General features: G+C 39.5%; 1 protein-coding gene across 4 annotated transcripts in view; it reads right to left on the minus strand.

Annotated features, from left to right (window-relative positions):
• Positions 1-3,341: 3,341 nt before the first annotated feature.
• Positions 3,342-22,216, minus strand: part of ELMO1 (engulfment and cell motility 1) — a 264,820-nt gene continuing 245,945 nt past the window's right edge. For all 4 annotated transcript variants that reach the window (XM_069958426.1, XM_069958429.1, XM_069958428.1 and 1 more), the window contains 4 exons: positions 15,269-15,376; positions 8,286-8,368; positions 6,326-6,403; positions 3,342-5,206 (listed from right to left, as the gene is read on the minus strand). In XM_069958426.1, coding sequence (XP_069814527.1) covers positions 5,006-5,206; positions 6,326-6,403; positions 8,286-8,368; positions 15,269-15,376 — 470 coding nt within the window. In that variant the 3' untranslated portion in view covers positions 3,342-5,005. The remainder of the gene's footprint in view (positions 5,207-6,325; positions 6,404-8,285; positions 8,369-15,268; positions 15,377-22,216) is intronic.

Raw genomic sequence — 22,216 nt, forward strand, 5'->3', positions numbered from 1 at the left:
AGGTAGCCGGCAGCAGAAAGCAGATAACAGAGGATTACAGGCACGGAGCTGGGTGACAGCTGTAATCCGAGCTCAGGGACAGGTCACTGGTGACTGTCAAGGAGATATCCCGTGAGGGATTTGTAGATTAACTCTTTGTTGTCCTGTTTTGGTCTTTTCTTTAGCTCTCTCCATAGGAGAACAATGAAGACAGGGGGGAGAGCTTCAAACTGCTTTTTCATGATAAAAATGCATTTTTCTGATAATAAACCCAATTACAAAGTTTCTTAAAATCGCCTGGACTATTGATTTCTGCAAAAAAAAATTTCACGACAGTGACACTTTAATTGTGAATCCTGAAAAACGACTAAATGTGTAAATACACAATAAAGCACATATAGGTATTAGTTATGAATAGGAGAGTGATATTTTCTCATATACTTTTATTATTTAGAACTGAAAAAGGAAATTTAGAATTTAGTTCATGCAATGCCCTTTATCTCTGGAAAATTAGACAAAAGAAACCACCCCCTGTATTAGAGTCAGATAAAGGTGCAGTCCTTCAGAAAATGGAATTAAGTGAACACACATTAAGGGGGAGATTTATCAAACTGGTGTAAAGTAGAATTGTCTCAGTTTGCCCTAGCAACAAATCAGATTACACATTTTATTCCTCACAGAGTCTTTCAAAAATGAAAGGTGGAATCTGATTGGTTGCTAGGGGCAACTAAGTATTAGAATCTTAAGTATCAAACCTGTATAAATTTCTGGCACCAGTTGGTTTAAGAAGAAAATATTTTTCACTGGAGTGCCTCTTTAAGGACCTGAAAATGTTTAATTTTTTAAAATCTCTGAAACCAAATTAATCAGAATAGAATCAGAAGAAGCCTGGCCAACTCTTCCCACAGCACTATCTCTACTCCACCAATCTTTACAGTTGTCACAATGTAGTCAGACAGGTAATATTGTCTCTGGCCCCTCTGACTCACTCGTACACCCTAGATGACTGCGGTGAATATGTAATAAACACTTTGGATTTTCTGCTGAGTTGGCTAGTGCCACATTACTTCCTTCTACTGCCGCGCGGCGACCCCGCTCTGAACCGCTGCGATCCCAGGTGCCGCGTGTAGCCCGGGACCGTGGCTATTAGCGGGCACGGTCTGATCGCCGTGCCCGCTATTTCAGTAATCGGATGCAGCTGTCCACATGTGAGGACTGGCATCAGAGGTAGGAATGTAAGACAGATCTTAGCCCAGAAGGATCTCAATTTTGGGTACGGAGGTGCCCAATGGTTTAAATGACCACTGTACTTTTGTGCCGTTTTTATAATGTGATCGTTCATGTTTTTAATGTGTTGTCTGTTTTTATGTTCTATTTTAGATGTAACTGAAATATGTGGTCTTGATATCAGAGGCATGGGACTAATGGGAGTGAAGTATAACAGGAAATGAAGAGTTTTTGTGAAGAGAGAAAAAATCATATCTGGAATGGCCCGTTAGAAGGAAAAGGAGAAGATTACACCATAAGAAATAAAATTCCCCCCATTTTTTTTTTTTTTTTTGTGCGTCTTTGATGCGTTTTTTTTCAGAGTATTCAGGTTACACTAATTCTCAGTATAGCACTTTACACTCTTATATATTTATGGTTTGGTATAGTATAACCTTTTCCCTCATTTTATTAAATATATGCCAACAAGGGGCCCATAACCTTCTCTGTGAGTAATAGTATACTAGCTTCCATTTAAATTTGCCATAGAACCATGCGATAAGCTGTTGCACGGATGTGCGCATGCGTGAATGAATCACCTGGATGCTGCTCACCCAGGCGGACACAGGCGTCGCTCCCATGTCGGTGGCCATATTGGTTATGGGTATCGGGGTGTTGCTGGACGCCGAGGGAGGAGTGGTGTGATCTCCAGGAGTTCATTTACGCATGCGCCGGCTAATCCGGAAGTACTTATGACATCACCAGACCAAGGTATAGAAGAGAGCCCACATGATTGAATAGGCAACGCCCCCTGAGGAAGCAAAAAGGTTGTTTTACGATTGCGAAACGTGCGTTGGGGAACCGACCAGACTAGTGAATTTATGGGTAAGATGCAATAACTCTATACTTGGCTTGTGCAATATTTGTGATTATGTTTACATGTGAGCATAGTGCGGATGAGATGCACTAGAGAGGTTCACTGGTAGTGCTGCTAATAGGTTATACTTATGTGACACAGCTGACTAGACACTATATGAGTGTAGAACAGGAATTGCCTTAGTACACTGTGGACTTGAATACATGTAGCGTCATTGTAAAAATATTGTTTGCACTATCATTAGCACTTTTTCTAAACACTGTTTACAACACATAGCCTTATTTAATTTTTCCCAATCACATGGTCTGGATTATTTTCATGTTTGGTATTGCCTCTTGTTGTTTTTATTGTGTGTTCTTTGCTAGAAATAAGTTGTTTAATTTTTATACGGGTGTCGATCCAATTTTTTGTAGATACATGTTATATATCGTTGTAATTGTAACGACTTGAGGAACATGCATCAGTTTTACCCCTGGGCGAATGGCGCAAAAACAAATACCCCCCAAATAAAAGAAATGCATTTTTTTGTTCAATTTCACCACACATTGAATTTTTTCCTGGTTTCGCAGAGTACTTTATGCAAAAATTCAGCCTGTCATTGCAAAGTACAATTAGTGACGCAAAAAATAAGGGCTGATGTGGGTCTCTAGGTGTAAAATGCAAGTGCTATGGCCCTTTAAACACAAGGAGGAAAAAACGAAAGCGCAAAAAACGAAAATTGGCCCCGTCCTTAAGAAGTTAAATTCTTAGTGTACAATAACTTAAAGGCTGCACAAAAGATCCAATTGGCCAACAAACAAGCTTATGCTCGTCTATTGGCTAGACAATAATCAGGAACAGGTATTTCCAGGAACACTCAGTTTCCCAATTATCAGACAAGGATAAAAAGCCTTTACATTCGGTATCAGGGGCGGAATAACTTTACCATAGGCCCTGGGCTGTTCACCAAGCCTGGGCCCCCCCCCCACCCCACTGTAACTATGGCAGCACTAGCCTGGCGTTCATAGTACAGGATAGATAATGTTATGATGTCCTGATTTGTGCAAAATTGCCATAAAAAAAAAGTGATTTTTTGCAAATCATGGCAGAACTGTAGCCAGGAGACAGTACACCACTGAAAGTATAAGTCTTTTTGGGTGGTCATGGGCCCCCCAGGAGCTCAGGGCCCTGGGCTGCCGCCCGGAACGCCCCTATTATAATCCACCACTACTGTTCGGTATACTCTTCAAATCTGTGAAGTGAAAATTTCATCACAAAGTAGACAGAAGTAGACACACAGGAAAAGCCACATACAGTTTATTATGAACTGAGATAAATATGTACATCCTTTCCAGGTCACTGGATGAAATTTCTCGCATATATTAAATAAATAGAAAATCCAAGACAGTAAATTGTGAAATGCATTATACTTAAACTTTTTTTTAACTTCACGCTAAACACAACTAATAAATCATCTTTCCACTGATACATTGCCCTGCATTAAAAAAATACAGTTAGTAAGCTAATCCACATTTCTGCCTAACTAATGGGAAAATAACTGTATGGTGTTTATATTTGTAAAAAAGAGCCGATCTGGATCAGGTGAACCTTGGAAACATAGAAAAGCATAGGTGATATGATAATTTAAAGCAACGAGTCGGATTCTTTGCTGAACATTTCATGGGCCATATAACAATCCAACTTTATGCTTTAAGGGTTATATAAAAAAAATATTTTTATTTTTTAAAAGGTTGAATTTTTGCTGCTGGCAACAGCGCCACTATTGTCTATAATCTGAGTCTGGTATTGTATTAACATGAAGCATTGGAGCTTAGCTGCACTACCAGATTCACTCCAAGAGCAGCACTGTTAGTCAGAAAAACACCTTTTTCTAACTCGAATTGTAAAATAATCTCTTAAAAATCATCACTTCTGCACAGAAAACATACATATGAACTCAGCCTAAGTCCTGTTAAAGGTCTTGATGGTGATATATGAGGTGTGTTAGAAAAAGTCACAGTGATCTTCACTATAATGTATACTGTTAGTTGATTTTATTAAATTAGAATGAAACAAACTGCAAGATATTTTCCTGAAATCAAAGCCTATTATACCCCGATATAACACTTACGATCCCAGAGCTAGAAACCATACGAACCTTCTGCGCATAGGATGTGCTAAACAAGTCTTATTGATGGGGCTATCTACTGATAGAACATGGATATTGCCACCTACAGACTACCTAACTGTAGTGACCAGCAGACGAAGCCGCTGTCTGGTCTCTTACAAATAAATGCATTGATTCTTTGTCATACTGTATGATATGTCATTACAGTGTGCATTGCTTGCAAACTCAACTGCCTACTTCAGGGCACAAGTCTGCAATTTTATAAATACATGGCAGAAGAATATCTTAGTCATCTCTAATGTGTAGTCATCGCTTTCTAAAAAGAGAAATAGAGTCTGTCGGTGACACAGTGACTGCACTATTCAACACCAAGCTAGTCATTTGACTACTTCTAATCCAACTAGATATCTACTTAACTAGTGAGAGGGTTAGGAAAGAAAAAAGAAGAAAATGCAATGCTAATAAGCAGTTTACAGACCATCAGTAGCCTTTTTCTGTGCCTACTGCATGTCTCATCAGAGTCAGAAACCGTATGGACAATAATGTCTGTTCATTCTATAGCTCCAGGACATAAAGCTGAGGGCACCACGCGTTTCAGGTGGAGTCATAGTCATTGTGTCATTTAAAGCATTAGAAAGATGGGCATGTTGTTTTAAGATTTTTCATGCCATTAGACTTTTATAATGTGTAACTCGAATATTGTGCCAGGTGTGTTGGCCAACTAAAGTGGCCTCAGATTTGGAAAGACTTTAGTTAAGTCAGGGAATGTCTCAAGTCTCATTTCAGTATCCAGTTTCAGTAATTCCAGTTGAAATAGGAGTTCCGAAGTGTTATTCTCAGTTGCAGTCATACACAAAATCGTAGTTGCTAGGTTCCTTTGGAATAGGAGGTGGTACATCAGGAATTTGTATATTTTCCAGGTCTAGAAGGCGGAGTTTTATTTCCATGCTAAGCAATGTGTCCATGTCATTTCGGGTTTGGTCACTGACCATGTCTTTTCCAAGTAATGCATTAAGTCCATCTGTCCAAATACAATACTGCAGAGGAAGAAAAGATATAATGGATGAGTTATGGCAATACATACAGTGCAATCATCCAATCTTTAATGTGATGCTTTCCAACTAGTGGCTCTTCAGCTGTCACATACACGTCAAGCATATCCCAACAGTCAGTTATAGGCAGTTAGAAGCCAAAGGTTGGAGATCAATTCTCTAATGGATAACATATATCCCATAACTCTGCTCGACTAAAACAATGCAAAACTAACAGACCTACTGTAGTAAATAAAGTCAGCTTATACATGATTATACCGTCTAGTTTACCATAAGTCACTGTGAATTTACAAAGTGAAAACTAACATGGCTGCACGTCCCGCTATTAAAAGCTTCTCACTTGCTGGTACTATATGTGTTCAATTTTATGCTTTGCCTGAAAAATTTCTAACTAAAATGATACATAGTATATTACTTTAGAGCTACAAGGCGACATGTCAAACTATTCTGTTAGGACCATTTGCCCTCAAGTGTGACCTCTAGTAAATGCGAACTGCAATCTCTTGGCTGTTGTAAATGTACAATTTTCAAGCAGTAATATGACAGTCTTAGTATTGCCATTGATATCAGCCCCCAGTGTCACCTGCATTTAGCACATCTGCTCCTATGCGTGCCCTAAATGATAATTGCTGGCTGATTTCCATTTGGAAACATAATAATGGCGCTGATTATCTTTGTACCCTAGATAAGGAAGGCATCATTTTAGAGCCCGGTACCCGAGGGAGATGCATTATGGAAGAGCCTTGAATGAGGGGTCATGCACTGAAGCAGTGTAATCACAGGGGACTGTGATAAAGCACTTTACTGACAGTGTAGTGAATACATTATATAACCTCTTGGCAAAGAAGTACAAAGAAGAATTCTATAAAGCTAAAGCCATTGATAAAATTCTAAAGTTTTAAAATGTACAAAATCTACTTTTTATTTATACAGCATACTAATACTGCTATTACTACTACTAATATTTGTATCGCGCCAAACGGTTCCGCAGCGCTTATCAATGAACGATAAAGGAAAGTTTATTTAACCAGTTGAAATCTCCTGATGTATGAAGTACGTTAGGTAGGCTGGCATGGGATTTTGTAATTTTTTTTATTCACTTACCTCATGTTTATCAGGAGCAATGAAATTTAACTGGCAGTTGGAATCATACATGATAGAAAATGCCAACTCAAGCACCTCCTATAGAAAGAATAATATATGTATATATGAGAAGAAACCACTCAAAGCCCAGACATTGGTGTTAATACAGTGGTCCACTCAAACATAACTTTTTCATATGTTGCTGTCCATAGTGAGACTAGAAATTCATTCCATACTTGTTATTCAGTCTCCTTACCCCAGTTCTGAGCTGCTGTTTTCTGCTGAAGACACAACAAAAAGTGTGTATTAGCTTTTTTCTCAGTCTCCATCTCCCCCCTCCTTTCCAAGGAGGCTAATGTAAACAAGTCCCTGGTAGGCTGTATGTGCAACTTTGTAATGCTGGGAGGGTTAATCTGAGGTCAAGTTGTGATGATTTCACTGTGACTAATCCTCTCACATTACAAAGTTGCTACAAAGTTGCAGATAGGGACTTGTTTACATAAGCCTTGTTGGAAGGGAGGGAGGAAGAGGAGGGGATGGAAAGAAAAGCTCTCACACAGAGTTTTTGTCTCTTCAGCAGAAAGCAGCAGTTCAGAACTGGGATAAGGAGACTGGCAAGATAATATCAAGCATGAAATGAATTGTTAGTCTCACTATGGGAAGCAATATATGAAAAGTTATGTTTGAGTGGAAAACCCCTTTAATTGTTGCATTTATCAGCAATGCACCGCCCCCTGCAGAGAAATTTACATCCTTCAATGTATCTTTTAATTAAAACTCAAAATATCCCCAAATTGAAAGACAGACATGGGTTTAAAGTAGAGCTATGATAGCTATTCCATATCTAGATACAAATGAAGACTGAGGATGAGGCCCATGATGAATCCTCATGGGCCTCAGTAACCTATTAACTGTACTCCCCCACCAAAATATTAGTGCTGTAGAGTGACATACTGGAGGAGGTCCTGAATACCAGAATCAACTGTCTCTCACAGATCTTGTTGATCCATCAAACTACACTGTATAAGCATAGCCCTTTTAGACAGGCCAATCTTTGTGCTTGTTTAAAGAGCCTTTTACATGGCTCGACAATCGTGTGGCAAGGCTGCACAGCAAATTGCTGGACCATTTGTTTGGCCCTTTACTTCCATCATTTGTCAGCTATGTATCCCCTATTGCATGTGGAGATGTGTGACTAATAAACAAGGATTTTTTTAAGGTGATAAAAGATTTAATAATCCGATGAACAAAGGCTTGTCTATGGAATGATTGCTGGGTATTCAAACCAAAAAGAGACAGTCTACGACCAGTCTCGATAACTAGGTAAAAAAACCATACCTGATTATTTTACAGTTTAAGGCTACGTTCACACAACGTATGACACCATCTGTTCTGTGACCCGGCCATGTCACAGAACGACCGGTGTCAGCAAAGCTTATCTTGGTCGGTACTGCACTACCAGATGGATAAACTTTATTTCTATTGAATTGGTATGCGGGCGCATCCCAAATTTAATATTGCACACAATGAAAATGCAGCCGAAGCTGCAATCTCCATCAGGGTTGTGTGGCCGCTATTTAATGAATAGTGGCCGCACAAAACTATGATGTCAGTGTGATTCCAATTATTATCAATGGAAAGTATCTTTTGAATTAATCAGGGCCGTTGTTGCAAATGTAAACCTATTTCATTTTTTCTTGGATTTGTTCATTTTTTAATATAAAAAGTGATTGGCTATGAAGCAGCACTTTTTCCATTAGCACTATGGATCCTGACACTTCAGATGCTCACAGTATAATTATCTGACTATGAAAGCTTCAAGGCAACTATACATGTCATCTGTTAATTATAGACTAGCCTAACAAAGTGACATAAATTGTGCCACCGGGAAGACACAAGGAGCTATGATGAATCACTAGAAGGAGGCAGGAGAAGCGCACTTTACTGAATATTACAATGATATACTTTCCAGACATCTCACCTTATTCTGCTTGAGGGCGCCTTTCTCCTTCATGTGAGGACAGTCCTTACCAGTCAATATTGCTTTAATGTCTGCTACAGGCACTATATGGAGACAAGAAAACTTAACTTAACATGAATACGTATAATGCTGCACAGGGAGATGCCACTTTAGACAGTCAAAACCCAACTTACAGCTGAGCCCTTATAATGCTGTTAGGAAGCTGAGAAAATACTTTAGGGAACAATTTACACAGCTTGAAATGCTTTCATTGAACACTGCCGAATCTACGTCTGCTTAAGTCATAAGAAGAATTTATAGATATTTTACTCGCGCTTTTATTAAAGAAGTTACATTAGAATTCATTTTCATTTTAGATTTGCTTACAAAGCCACATTTAGCATGAAGGGGGTCGTCTCACCAGAGAACACCTATTAGACATGCAGGCATCATGATGAGAAGCTGATCTTTGTGGGCCCACTCATGGCAAGCCACTCATTTTTCAGGCAAATCCGCAGCCAGCCACACAATTTCCCCACTGAGGGAAATGTAGTATTATAGGGTGGCCTTTTAGTTGAACAACATGTCGAGTCTGCTAAAAAGGTGCTGCTCTCAATGAGAGGGTCTGTATTCTGGCTAACAGGTGGTTTTCCAAATGGCAGACCCCGCCTATAAGGTCTATATGCTTTAATAGGGCAAGTGGGCACGGGCTGTTTGTGAGATAGACTGTGCACTGTGAGATATACTCAGGCCTGAAAATATCAGACACAGTGCTTTTTTTATTTTTTATTTTTTTATTGCTTTACTATCAAGTAGAAAAATACATTTCCCACAATGCATTGCACCAAAGTAATACCTTTTACGATACAAATGTTAGAATTCTAGAATCTTGATTTATACCAAATGGCAACAAGCTGAACATTGCTGTTCTGTAGGTGACAAAGGAAGATGGCAAAGTCTGCATAAGAAAGATGTCCCAAACTGCTTATATGGTTACATAGCTATGCAAGCAGTGAAACTATTGTCATTATCTGTTATTGTAGTTGTCTAATGCTGCAATCACCTAAAGAGATGGTTTTTATTACAGCTGTAATGTGTCATAGAGGCGTGGCCAGCGGCCTTCAGTACAATAAGGAGCGGTAATGAGGAACATCTTGTGAGGGGATTGCAGCCTCAGACAACCACAATAAAGGTATGGATAGTCTCACTGTTTACATACAGCAGCTATGTAGCCATGTAAGCACATCTTTTCTACCTGACAGATGTTCCGTAAATGATAACAGCAATGTACCAAACATTTCAAACATTCCCAGTCATAGCTTAACATTGTCCTGGGAGTGTGAAAACCGGATGATTGATTTTTGACAAATACAGATATTTTTATCACTACAACTCTTACAACCAAGCACGATGGGCAAGGCCGAGAGCAGAAATGTATGACCTTTAGATGACACATTAACCAACCCATAATCTGCTCCAAAGCACATACAATGCACACACATTAGGATTTTACCATCCTGTGAGACTTGTGACAATCGTGGAGTGACATTTTGTACATTTTATAGGAGTAACTTCCAAATACTCTACGGCAGGGGTTCTAGAAATCCTTATATTATTTGTTATTGTGAACTAATTGCCGATAAGCCTCTTTCAGAACTATTAATCCTAAAGAACAATGACAATGATTTGTATGGCCGCAGGGGATATCGCATAATATTCGATATTTTTCCATTATTTATTTCTGCGATTTGAGATTCAATGCACTATAGTTTCAATCAACAAAAACAGTCAGATTAATTTTACATGCACAAGGACCTGCATTTATGTTTACAGCAGATGCCAAGCTCCCAGCAGTAATTACATTAGGCTGGAAATCCATTGAAAATCTTTTATTTTTATCCTCATAAGCCCCGACATGTTTTAACTGGAGAGAGATTATATGCAGAATAATAAAAATAGATTATACACTACAGTGAGTCTTTTTACATGTTATTGTACCAAAATGAATAATGCATCGTGCATAAGATAAAGAACAGCGAAAACCAGCAATCTCTAGCTGCATCATTCCCATTTTATCAGAGTTTCTTAATACACTACACCATTTGCACACGGGCAATTGTAAAAAAACAATGGTTAGAGGGATTTATGCCAGTTCTAAAACCTGACAGCTGCTGGCAAGCAGAATCGTGCAGATATCACCCCGTGTAATAAAGTTAAAAAATCATTGGCTGCTGACTGCGCATCGTTTTATGTAATAGGAGGTGTGAGATTGGTGGCCGATGAAAGTGTATAGAAAATAATACAGTTATAGGCCGGGTTCACACACCTTATGACATCGGTCATTCTGTGACACAGCCGTGTTACAGAACAGCCGGTGTAAGTGAACTTTGTTTTTAATTGGGATGTGGGCACATACGAGTGTGTCTGCATTCCAATTAACCATAGTTGACAATGTAAAGTGCAGCCGGAGCTGCACTTTACATCGTCTGCTCTGTCAGTCCTGTGCGGCCTCTATTCAATGAATAGTAGACGCACAAAACTGTCAGTTTTCAACGCGGCTGCAAGGAATCTTGGGTGGAGTGTATACACTCCAGCCGGGATTCCATAGTAATTAAAGGGGTACTCCAGCGCAGGGGCTATTTTGGGACCTGGCCAGGGAGAAGGTGGCTGAGAGAAAAGACGTCCGCTCACCTTCCCGGATCCAGCAGCGGGTACCGTATCGCGGTGCTCCGGTCCCCGTTCCCGTCCGCTTCCTGGTGTCTGATGCGGGCTCGAGAAGTGACGTCTCAAGTCCGCTTAGCCAGTCAGTGACAGAGGTGGGATCTGAGCAGACTTGAAACGGATCCCGTCTCTGTCACTGACTAGCTGAGCGGACTTGAGACGTCACGTCTCGAACCCGCGTCAGACACCAGGAAGCAGCCGGGAACCGGGGACCGGAGCGCCGCGATACGGGACCCGCCGCTGGATCCGGGGAGGTGAGTGCACATCTTTTCTCTTAGCCACCTCATCCCTGGCCAGATCCCAAAATAGCCCCCCCGCTGGAGTAACCTTTTAAAGCAACCTACAATTTCATTAAATAACAGCTGTGGTTGCAAAACTGCAACTATGGCCATTGTTTAATGAAATTATACGTTGTGTGAAAGTATGGAGAAGCTGGACTGACAATGGGGAGTGTTGGGAGGTAAAGTATTGCTTTATTATTTTCTATACTATGTACTATGTCCGTGTAGTCCTTGCTGCATGGTTCTTGAGCTGTGTAAAACAGAGCCAGAAAGCTAATTAACACACATTATAAAGTTATATAACTTTGTAATGTGTGTTAATTAAGGAGAAAAAAAAAGTTGGAGTCGTCCTTTAATTCCAAAGTGTTTGTACAATAAGGAAACTAATTCTCATTATTTAGTATACAGGGGCACTTATTTTCTTAAAAACCACAAGGTCCATCCAGTCTACTTTTATTTATTTTCTTTCCTTAGATCATATGTTTTAGATGTCTATCCCAGATAGGCATAAAATCTTTTATCAATGTCAATACTGCTACTATGTTCTGAGGTGCCGCTACAGTACAACAGGTCTTAAAGAGGATGTACTATCAGGTACAGGCACAGGGAAGCCGGTGCCGCAGTCCGTTTTTTGAACCGAGCCCCGGATCCCGTGTACGACAGTTCTATCCATGGGTCCTGGGCCGGAGCTGAAGCACAGGAGGCGGGCTGGCCCATCCCACCCCCAGTGGGAGGGAATTCCCTCCCCTCTATGACGCGGCTTCATTAGAATGAATGGAGCCGCATCATACAGGGGCGGGGGATTCCTCCATCCTCTTTACATCCTCTTCCTACATCCTCTTTAAGAATACAGTTGTATTTCAGCCAAATGAACCCATACTGTAGATACTGCAGTTTTATTGCATAGTTTAATGCCCATAAAATTGATATATAATGAAAAATAAATGCATCTGACCTGGTAGCATCCAAAAAAAATATCATGTTACTCATGACTTCAGTTCTGTAGTCAAGGAAAATGTATTTTACCCGCTCTATGAGTAAATAATACACTGATACTACAAGAAAGGCAAAGCTTTCACACTGGCCGTTCCTCCTTTCAACTATTTCTTAGAAAACCGGTAACGTCACCTTTCATCAACACATTAAAGCTCTCTCCTATATTTATTTATTTTGGCAGGCACCAATGAAATTTCGCAGGAACAATTAAATAGAGGCACTGTTGCAGAAAATAGCGACAACAATCCATTAGGTGAGGATATATTACATGCACATTTGTAGTCACTGCAGCTCTCTCCCTTTTTCCCAGGATGTACATAATTGTGCTGGTTTGGTAAAGGTAATTTCAGCTTCCAAGAGTATTCAGAAATACTGCTAAAGCTTACTGAAGCAAGTAGGCCTATGCTATGGCCTATGCTGTGAGGCACTGACATCCTGCTTTTTCCACATACAGTACATAGATACTTAAGAATTACAATGAAGTACGTATCACATTGATAGTTATATAACCAGTAATCACTACAATTACAGGTGGATTTGTGACGTCAGAAACATACGGCACATCTCGATATATTGCCAACATAGTAATACAATGTACCAAAATGGATCAAACACCTCCTCCGTTTTCTTTCTAGCACTATACCCTTGTTCCATCATGCAATCATGTTTAGCTGGTATTCTTGCTGTCAGAGCAACTAAAAAGACTTGCTATGAGCTGTATATTACCGTGGCATCAAATTGCTTATGTAGCTACAGAGAGCATTGATGACTTAGGCTGCGTTCACACTACGTATATTTCAGTCAGTATATTTCAGTCAGTATTGCAACAAAAACCAGGAGTGGATTAAAAACACAGAAAGGATCTGTCCACACAATGTTGAAATTGAGTGGATGGCCGCCATATAACAGTAAATAACTGGCATTATTTAAATATAACAGCCATTGTTTTAAAATAACAGCAAATATTTGTCATTAAATGGCGGCCATCCACTCAATTTCAACATTGTGTGAACAGATCCTTTCTGTGTTTTTAATCCACTCCTGGTTTTGGTTGCAATACTGACTGAAATATACATATACTGACTGAAATATACATAGTGTGAACGCAGCCTTATACTGTATAAGCAGCATCATATTTACAGCTCCTGCTGCCTTGGGGACTTGGCCAAAATGAACCCCATTCCACATACATCAACATTGTGACCGAAACACAACACAAACTACTCTACATGCAGATTTACAGTTGCAGAATTACTGTGGATCTCATCCCCATACACAGAAAGTGGTGAGATCAATCACAAATCAACATCATGATCAGCATGTGGCTAAAAGTTCGCTGGTAATTAAGGATTCAAGCAAAGTAGGGACGTTTATTCTCCACTTCCTCACAAGTGTTACCCCCAGTGTTCCCCTTCAGCTGTGCGGCAGGCAGCCACGCAGCTTATAAAGCGACTCCCTACCCACAATCTGACCCCCCAAACCACTTCAGATAGCTGCTTTTAATCCAAGATCTGTCCTGGGGTCCGTTCGGCAGGGGATGCAGTTATAGTGATAAAAACAACTTTTAATCTGGCAGCGCTGTGTCTAACGGCCGGGGCTTACATTTGTATATGCATTAGGCTGGCACACCCTCTCTGTCCTTCCTACCCACCCTCCTCATCATTAGGAATACTCCAGGCGGATTGCTTCCTATTCCCCTTCCGTGTGCATAATGAACATGGGCTGGATTGTTAATACACCTGTGCAAAGCTCAAACAGCAGTAAATGTTCCTGGATCATTCCTAATAATGAGGAGGGTGGGGAGGAAGGACATAGAGGTGGTGCCAGCCTAATGCATATACAAAAATTAAGGAAATTAAAGGAAAATTAAGCCCCCTTTGAGTCACTGGATGATGCTTTGTAAACCAATATCACTACACTTCTAAATATTGCATTAAACCTGCAACAGATGTCCATGTGAATGTGTTCCACTAGATTTAATTTGCTATGCCACATTATCTTTTAGACTAAGGTACCAGCGTTCCTGTGTTTGCCCAGCTTTGTTTTAACATTGCCCAGCTCTCTTGCCATTCCACTTAGCAGTGGCTCCAGCTTAATGGGAACATTGGTTACCCATCCTCAACCCTGCCTCTCTAGGCAAAAACCTCTGGGCACCTAGTGGCAAATACAGCCCTGGCCATAAAACCAATAAACCATCTCCGACACCAAAACAGCTCTGGTCCATTATGGAATAACCACCACAAGACCTCTGAAGATGTCCTGAGGTATCTAACAAGAGAATAGCAGCAGGTTCTTTAAGTCTCATGAATTACACACACATCTATAAGCCTGTATCACACATGACCTTGCTGCTATCTCACAGACTGTTGTTTGGACTAATTTTGGTAGATATTAACTATTGCACACTTTCATGAACACCCCACTGGACTAGCCGTTTTGCAGATGCTTTGACCAAGTTGTCTCACCAGCACAATTTGGCCTTTGTTAGTGTTTTCCAGCTTTCAAAACAATAACTTCTAGGTCTGGTATCTGTTTAATGCTGCTCAATATATCCCAACCCTTGACAGGTGCATTGTGGCACAGTAATCAATAATATTCACTTCATCTGTCACTTGTTTTATTGTTACCTCTCAGCAGTGTCTATTGCAGTAAAGAAGGAGCATGGTAACAATTAAAGGGGTATAAAAAAAATATGGCCACTTTCTTCCAGAAACATTGCCACTCTGGCTCTCAGTTTTGGGTTTGGTTTTGCAGCACTCTTCCTTTGAAGTGAATGGAGCTGAATTATAAAACCACATATAACCTGAGGACAGGTGTTGTTACAAGAAGGTAGTTGCGTTTTTTTATAATCCTTGATAACTTGAACTTAAAGGGGTGATGAATCTGTAATACCCTTTAAGGACTAAACTACATCATCAGTTTTAGTACAGCTGGCTGCATAACCAGTATAGTTAAACATAAATTATAAACACATAGGTTTTGTAACAATGAAAATAGATTACTTACATTTGTCCTGCAAATTGTCATGGGGAACCTCTCCTTGAGGACTCTCCTCTAAGTCTCCATAGTGTAATACTTTATGATTGGGTGATAGACGACAATACCAAAATTTATCTGTAGAACAGACAAAAACCAAACCAAATAATGTTAAAAAACAAGTAAACAGGGAATATACAGAGAATAATTTTTCTTATAAAATGTTATACATAAAAAAAAATCGCCACCTTATTAGGCACAACTGCCCTTTCATGACTAGAGCCTCCCTGATTATATGAGCAAGCTTTCTATGGATCAGTTTCAGTGAAAGGTTGAATTCACACGTGAGATTTGTTGCAAATACCCGTGACTAAAAATCAGTTACAAACCTCTGTAAAGGTCCTATTCCACCAACAGATCTGACGACAGATTATCTGCCAAAGATTTTAAGCCAAACCCAGGAGTGGATTTGAAAAGAGGAGAAATCCAGTCTTTCCTTTATGACCTGATCTCTGTTTATAGTCCGTTCCTGGGTTTGGCTTCAAATCTTTGGCAGATAATCTGTCGTCAGATCTGTTGGTGGAATAGGGCCTTAAGGGTTTTTTTGGCTACTGTTGGCTTTAATTTTTCTATGTGTATGGTCAGCTTTATATCTTGGTATGACAAAAGATCTCTGACATGACAAAAACCATGTTGGCTCCCTAAGGCCCCGTTCACACATAGCAAAACTAGCGGAATTGTCCGCTGTGGAATGCCGTTAGACTCCCATTATGAGAGGGAGGCTATGTTCATTCTTCAGCGCGCGGAGAGCAGCAGCGTGCGCCTCCCAAAGACTACCATTATGAGAAGGAGGCTAATGGCATTCCACTAGTTTTGCTACGTGTGAACGTAGCCTAAGGGTATGTTCACACTGAGCAAATACGGAGGAATCCCACCGTGCTCAGTGTCCCGCTGTGAGTGAATGAGAATGCGCACGCTCCTCCGCTGCTCTCCGCTCATGGAAGTGACTTGTCATACCTGCACACACACGATATGTTTGCATATCGTTAGAACAGGAAGAAAACAGGGCTTGGTGCTCAAAACTGAGTCTTGACTGTCAGTTAAGCAGGTACAGGGATGGGAGGGGGAGTGAGGAGGCATTTCAGCCCTCACGACTTCAGGAGCTTGGGAAAGTGTCTTTGACACATGGCGCAAGAGAATGAAAACATTTTTTCATGTTCTGGAAGCACAAACATATACAGTATATAGAAGGCACCATGTGTTTTCTTGACCTAACAGCTATAGAACAGTGTCAGAAGTTTGGGATGTCTGTTGCAGCTTACAGATACCATCTTAAAGGGGTTATCCAACGCTACAAAAACATGGCCACTTTGTTCCAGAGACAGCCCCACCCTTGTCTCCAGTTTAGGTGTGGTTTGCAATTAAGATCCAATCATTTCAATGGAACAGAATTAAAAAAACCACCCAAACTGGAGTCAAGAGCAGTGCTGTCTCTGGAAGAAAGTAGTCATGTTTTCGTACCACTGGATAACCCCTTTAACTAAATCGTATGGGAAGCCTTAGTTCCATAGATGACTTTCTCATACTGTAGTTGTTGGATCTATTTTCAAGGCACATCTCAGCCTATTTATGCCACAAGTGCCTATAACGCTTTCTAAACTAGAAAAACTAGTAATATCTGACTGCGTAGTGTACAGCTGAAATTTCACAGACATTTGTACTATTATAATACTATGTTACCTTACCAAGGTATTTAGGATTTATAAGAATTTTCTATGTGTACACCTGTATATACCTGAAATTAAGCCTTCAGTCAGTCAAAACTGTAATGTAGCATAAAAAAGCATTGCAAATGCAAAGAAAATGGAGGAAGATCCCTTTAAAGACACCAGGACCTTCATTCACTCCATTCTGTTTCTTTTATTAGAGAGCTGTGTGGGAAGAGTAATTATCATCATACTGTTTGTCAGAACAAAGGAGCAAATCAAACCAAACAGTGGAAAGGTCGAGATTTGTGGAGAAGCTCTGTGTTCTATCTGCTCAAGGAGACACCAAGGTCTAGGAAACATCTGATGCCAATCTCACCCGTGCTCCTGACATGAACCCTGATAGATTTAGAAACTGAAGTGAAACAGATAATGAAATCTGGGCTGGAACACACCCAGGTCTGTGCATCTGATTTATGAGAAGTGAATAGATGGACACAGTCCAGATAGTGAGTAAGCCTGCACAGGATGATATAGGGAAATAAGATTATATATATATATATATATATATATATATATATATATATATATATATATATATATATATATATATATATATATCTTATCAGATTGCAATGCTGATTGTACATTAACATTTTAATCATATCTGAAACCAATTTGCACTAATAACTTTCATGTAAGTGAGATCATTTTGTGTAAGGAATAATACTGAGCAAATAGGGAGAGAATTGCTGTCATCTCCTAGAGAAGATAAAGGCTTTTAAAGGGAAAAAAACAAACCTGCTCAGATTTTTTACATACTTTGGGTGGATGGCCCCTTTAAGAATGTAAACGTTTTAATATTTGGTTGTTTTATTTTAGAGTTTAAAGCATTATTTACACACATTTTAATCGTGTGCCAATGGTTAGCATACAGCCTATAAATGGGAGGATCAGAAGAATTAAAATTCACAATGAACTAATATTCTGGCAATGTAATCCAAATTAATTACAGAGAGCAAAGCACTATTTGCAAAGCACTGTTTCTTATCAATTTGCCGAATGTAAAACTAAATTATTTACAAAGCCATTCGTTTCAATGTGTTCTATATTTGTGACTTCTTGCGTAGAATGATATTGATAGAAATCAAGGAGAAGATAAAGTGAGAAGAGACACAAAAGCACATAATCTATAAATCATTAAATGTCTAATGTCTGAACAAAACGGTTGTAATTTCTTTATGATGGGTGAATACAAACCATTAGACCTGTCCCTTCCTGTCCTCACACTTATAACTCCACATTTAATAGCATTTTAGTTTTTTTTCAGAGAGTCTCATGTACTGACACAAGCTGTCAAGGGGGGAATTCCGCCTGACAAGTAAACAGCACTGCATAGTCAGGTATCACTATATGTTATGGTAATGCCTAATGTCTTTCTTGAATGGGAAAGGTGGCACACAGAAAATACATTCTAGAAGACTGACAGGCACTGACACTGGAAGATATACATCACCAAGCTACAATTATATCAGGTAATTGACCTGCCATCATTGTGTAGCCCAACAAAGCAGCTAGTGCACATGAGAATCAATCATTTCTATAGTGGTGTTCAGACCCATCACTGCTATTACCAATCACATGGCTTGTGCAGCCACTCTATTAATGGTATCATGGGGCAAGTTAATAGGAGATTCTTTATCAATTTGTTCATGTGGCCACAACCAGTGAAAAGAGATTAACCAATATATTTTTTCAACAAGCAAAAGAAAAGTAGTAAATGAATGTTTTAGCCGTCAAGAACAACAAATATACCCCATATTCTTACAAAGCCAAGAACAAAAAGGGGGCGCCACTAACTGCTCAAATTCAGTTTTGTCATAAAGCAAATATTACAACAAATATTGTAAGAGGAGAAGGGATAGCTATACAGAGCATAGGACACAAACTGGGAGAACCATGACATTGGCATTATGCAAAAGGTGGATGCTAATAATTTATCTTGTCGGATGCAATGTATCCTGGTGGAGACTCGTATTTATGCATCTAGATACAAACACTGACATTGATGCTACCACAGTGCAGTGTTCACTCCAGCCAATATTCAAGCCCACACACCAATGTACTATGAGTTACATCAATTTATACTGAACACACATCCACAGCTATAAAACCATTGATCACAAGTCTCCTAACTCTTACTTACTCTTCATACAGTTATAAGGCTAGATTTGTATCCCATTCTTCTCCTTCGATAAGCCAAGAGAAGCTACCAATGTATGCTTAGATGGATGACGCCAATACAGACTAACATGGGACCCATTTAACAGATACCTTGTGGGTTTTTTCATAACATATCATAAACTTATACTATAATAAGCTATAGGTGATCAATACCACATTAAGGCATCTGTTTAATTGATCTTTTACTCACAGGCTATAATTGCATCGATTTAACAGCTATGTCATGAAAAGCTTGTGAGGTATACATATAACACATGCCTCTGACCGAGGCATCCATCACACATAGGGTCCCATTGTAAATAATGTACAAGTTTAATGTATACTGGGATGAAATAACCTAGTCTACTACACTATTCCATAGCTGACCATTTTCCAGCTAATGGACCCAAGTGAACATGTATTTTTCAGGGTACAGGCTAAACGTAGATCACAAATGTGATGTGAACTTGGCCTTACAGAAGTCTTTATAGCTAATAGGAAAAAAAAACAATATAAAGAAAGAAACCTGGGAGCTATAACCTGCAACCATAGCAAGAGTTAAGTTACTAAAATGGAATCTCAATACACATCAGAAACAAATACAATGCCAGCTAAAAAAAAAACCCCACTAAAGCAGTTCTATGTGGAAGGAATCTTGCCTCCTATATGGCTAGCAGAGTGTAATCATCTTGGGATACATTTCATGCTCCAGATAGCACCACACATGTATATTTAAAGCAGGAATGAACAAGTATTCACAAGCCCCTATGCTAAGTGAATGTGAAAATGTATGAGTTGCAATCTAAATGATGGTTATGGGTATAATGCCTCTGTTGTTTGAGAAACTTGCAAGTATTGATGTCATAGGACATAATATGAAAGTACAAGAAAACTAGTATACAATGCTATAGATATAAATAACCATAGGAATGACCAGTAAATGAACTAGCAAGGAACCAAAAGGTATTAGTTATGATTTTAATTCTCTTCATTTACTGTGCATTTCCTTTTCTTAAGGACGTCTCTGTCACATAATACAACTGACTCTTTAGTGCTACATGCTTGGTACAGAAGCACAGTCAATAACCACAGATGCAAAATAAATAAATAAAATAAAGCTTGTTTGGTTGCTTAGTGCTGTCATGTGCTGTACTAGACAGCCTGATCACTATGGTAAATGAGCACCCATCTGCTAGATCAGCGCTCGTTTACTGAGCCTATTACACGGCTCAATTATCGTGCAGCAAGGACTGCATGGAGATTGTTAATGATGTCCATGTAGCCCTTGCTTTAAAAGTGTAATAATAAAGTTCATACATTACCCGTTCACGCTCCAAAGTGTCTTACTGTCTTCTCCCTGCAACCGCTGGTACAACTGCAGAGCCAGTCTCCGAAGTAATAGGTCAGTCAGCCAAACACTGGCTTCCGTGGTCCTATCCCGGCCAGTGATTGGCTGAGTGGCTTGTCACCTCAGACAGTTCCTCAACACTGAAGTTGCACCAGCGGCTGTGGGGAGAAGACAGGAAGACACCAGGGAGCATGAATAGGAAATGTATGAACTTTATCATTTTCTTTACAGTCATCTGCTGTCGGCCGCACATTAAAATTATGCATAGTGATGCCCAGTCAGCGGTCAATGATTTTTGGTCAGAACCAAAACGCACGATCAGCCTTTGTCAATGATGGTGAGGAGAACTAGTTACTGTGTGCATTCTATTGGATATTGAAGGCTACACCTGATCAGGTCTACAATCATGGACCAATATGAAGCTAGATGAGGCCATGACCAAAAAATATGCATCATCGTGCCAGTATCTTTACTGCACCTCCAACACAGAGAAAACACATTAGGGTATATCACGGCCAGTCTAGAAGGTGTGTAATACCAAGGTTTTTTTCTGTTTGCCTCTAAATGTAAGCAACAGCTAGGCAGCAAACAGGAGGCTATACAACAGGGTCCATTAGACGTTTTTTTAAAGGCTCTAGAAAACGGGCATGGCTAAGAAGCTCTCTAAAATATGCCAGATATATCAACGGTATCAATTTTAAGGCAAAATAAATGAATGAAATAAGCCAACCAAGAGGTAGTAGAAAAACAAGTGTGACATATTTATTACAATGTGCCAAATCTATCACACAGTATGCGCAATGCTGATAAATTTTGCATGCTTTGTTTCTAATCTTATGCAGTCTAAATACTTTATATTAATGATAAACCAGTCCCGATATACAGTATGTAAAACAACCCTCATTTTGATTGGTTTGACATTACTGTCCACTATCCCATATGGTTAATCCAAAAAACATAATTCCCAGTAGTTTATTAATGAGGGATTTAGGAAGTAAATACACAAGACTGACTTTATAATGTGCCCAATGGCCAGACATCCGAGTCTGTATCCTCCACTCTTGAGCAATCCACAGCACAAGGGAATACACGCAGTTGACAAGAGTGACATTTTAATTTAGAGCTACATAATGCTTCTTTTCAGGCGGATGCTTGATTTATTATTTGCAGTTTATGAGATATTCTTTTTTTTGTCTTCTTTATCAGCTCACAGGCCGTATACCTGCCAGTCAGCTCCAGCACCAGCGACCCATTTCTAATTAAAGAAAATCAGTCCTTGTACTTGGAAGAAAGAGAAGAAAAAAAAAGAAAACCAGACATCTTGGTTTCAACATGTCACAGAGTGAAATGTGTGTTAACTTTTACACAATTCCATTTTCTTTTTATTCGGCAGCTTCAGTCAAAAGAAAAAGAAGAGGAATTCTGATTCTGTGATCTGGTCTTTGAAAGCCTGAGCCTCCTACTCTCATCTGAAACCCTTTCTGGAGGATTATTTCAAGTGTATTGCATTCATGAAAAAGACATAATGTGGGACATAAAGAAAGGAGGCCGCATGACTGATGTGGCGGTATTATGGGTATTTACCTCCCTACTGGCACAAAATAATAAGACAACGGATTCATAAAAAAAAAGTGTACCTTATTGTGGTCATTATTGTTAAAGCTACGGTAAAAATTTGGATTTTAGTCTCTCCAAATCAAA

Source organism: Dendropsophus ebraccatus, chromosome 2 (genome assembly GCF_027789765.1).
Source record: "Dendropsophus ebraccatus isolate aDenEbr1 chromosome 2, aDenEbr1.pat, whole genome shotgun sequence".
Classification (NCBI taxonomy): domain Eukaryota; kingdom Metazoa; phylum Chordata; class Amphibia; order Anura; family Hylidae; genus Dendropsophus; species Dendropsophus ebraccatus.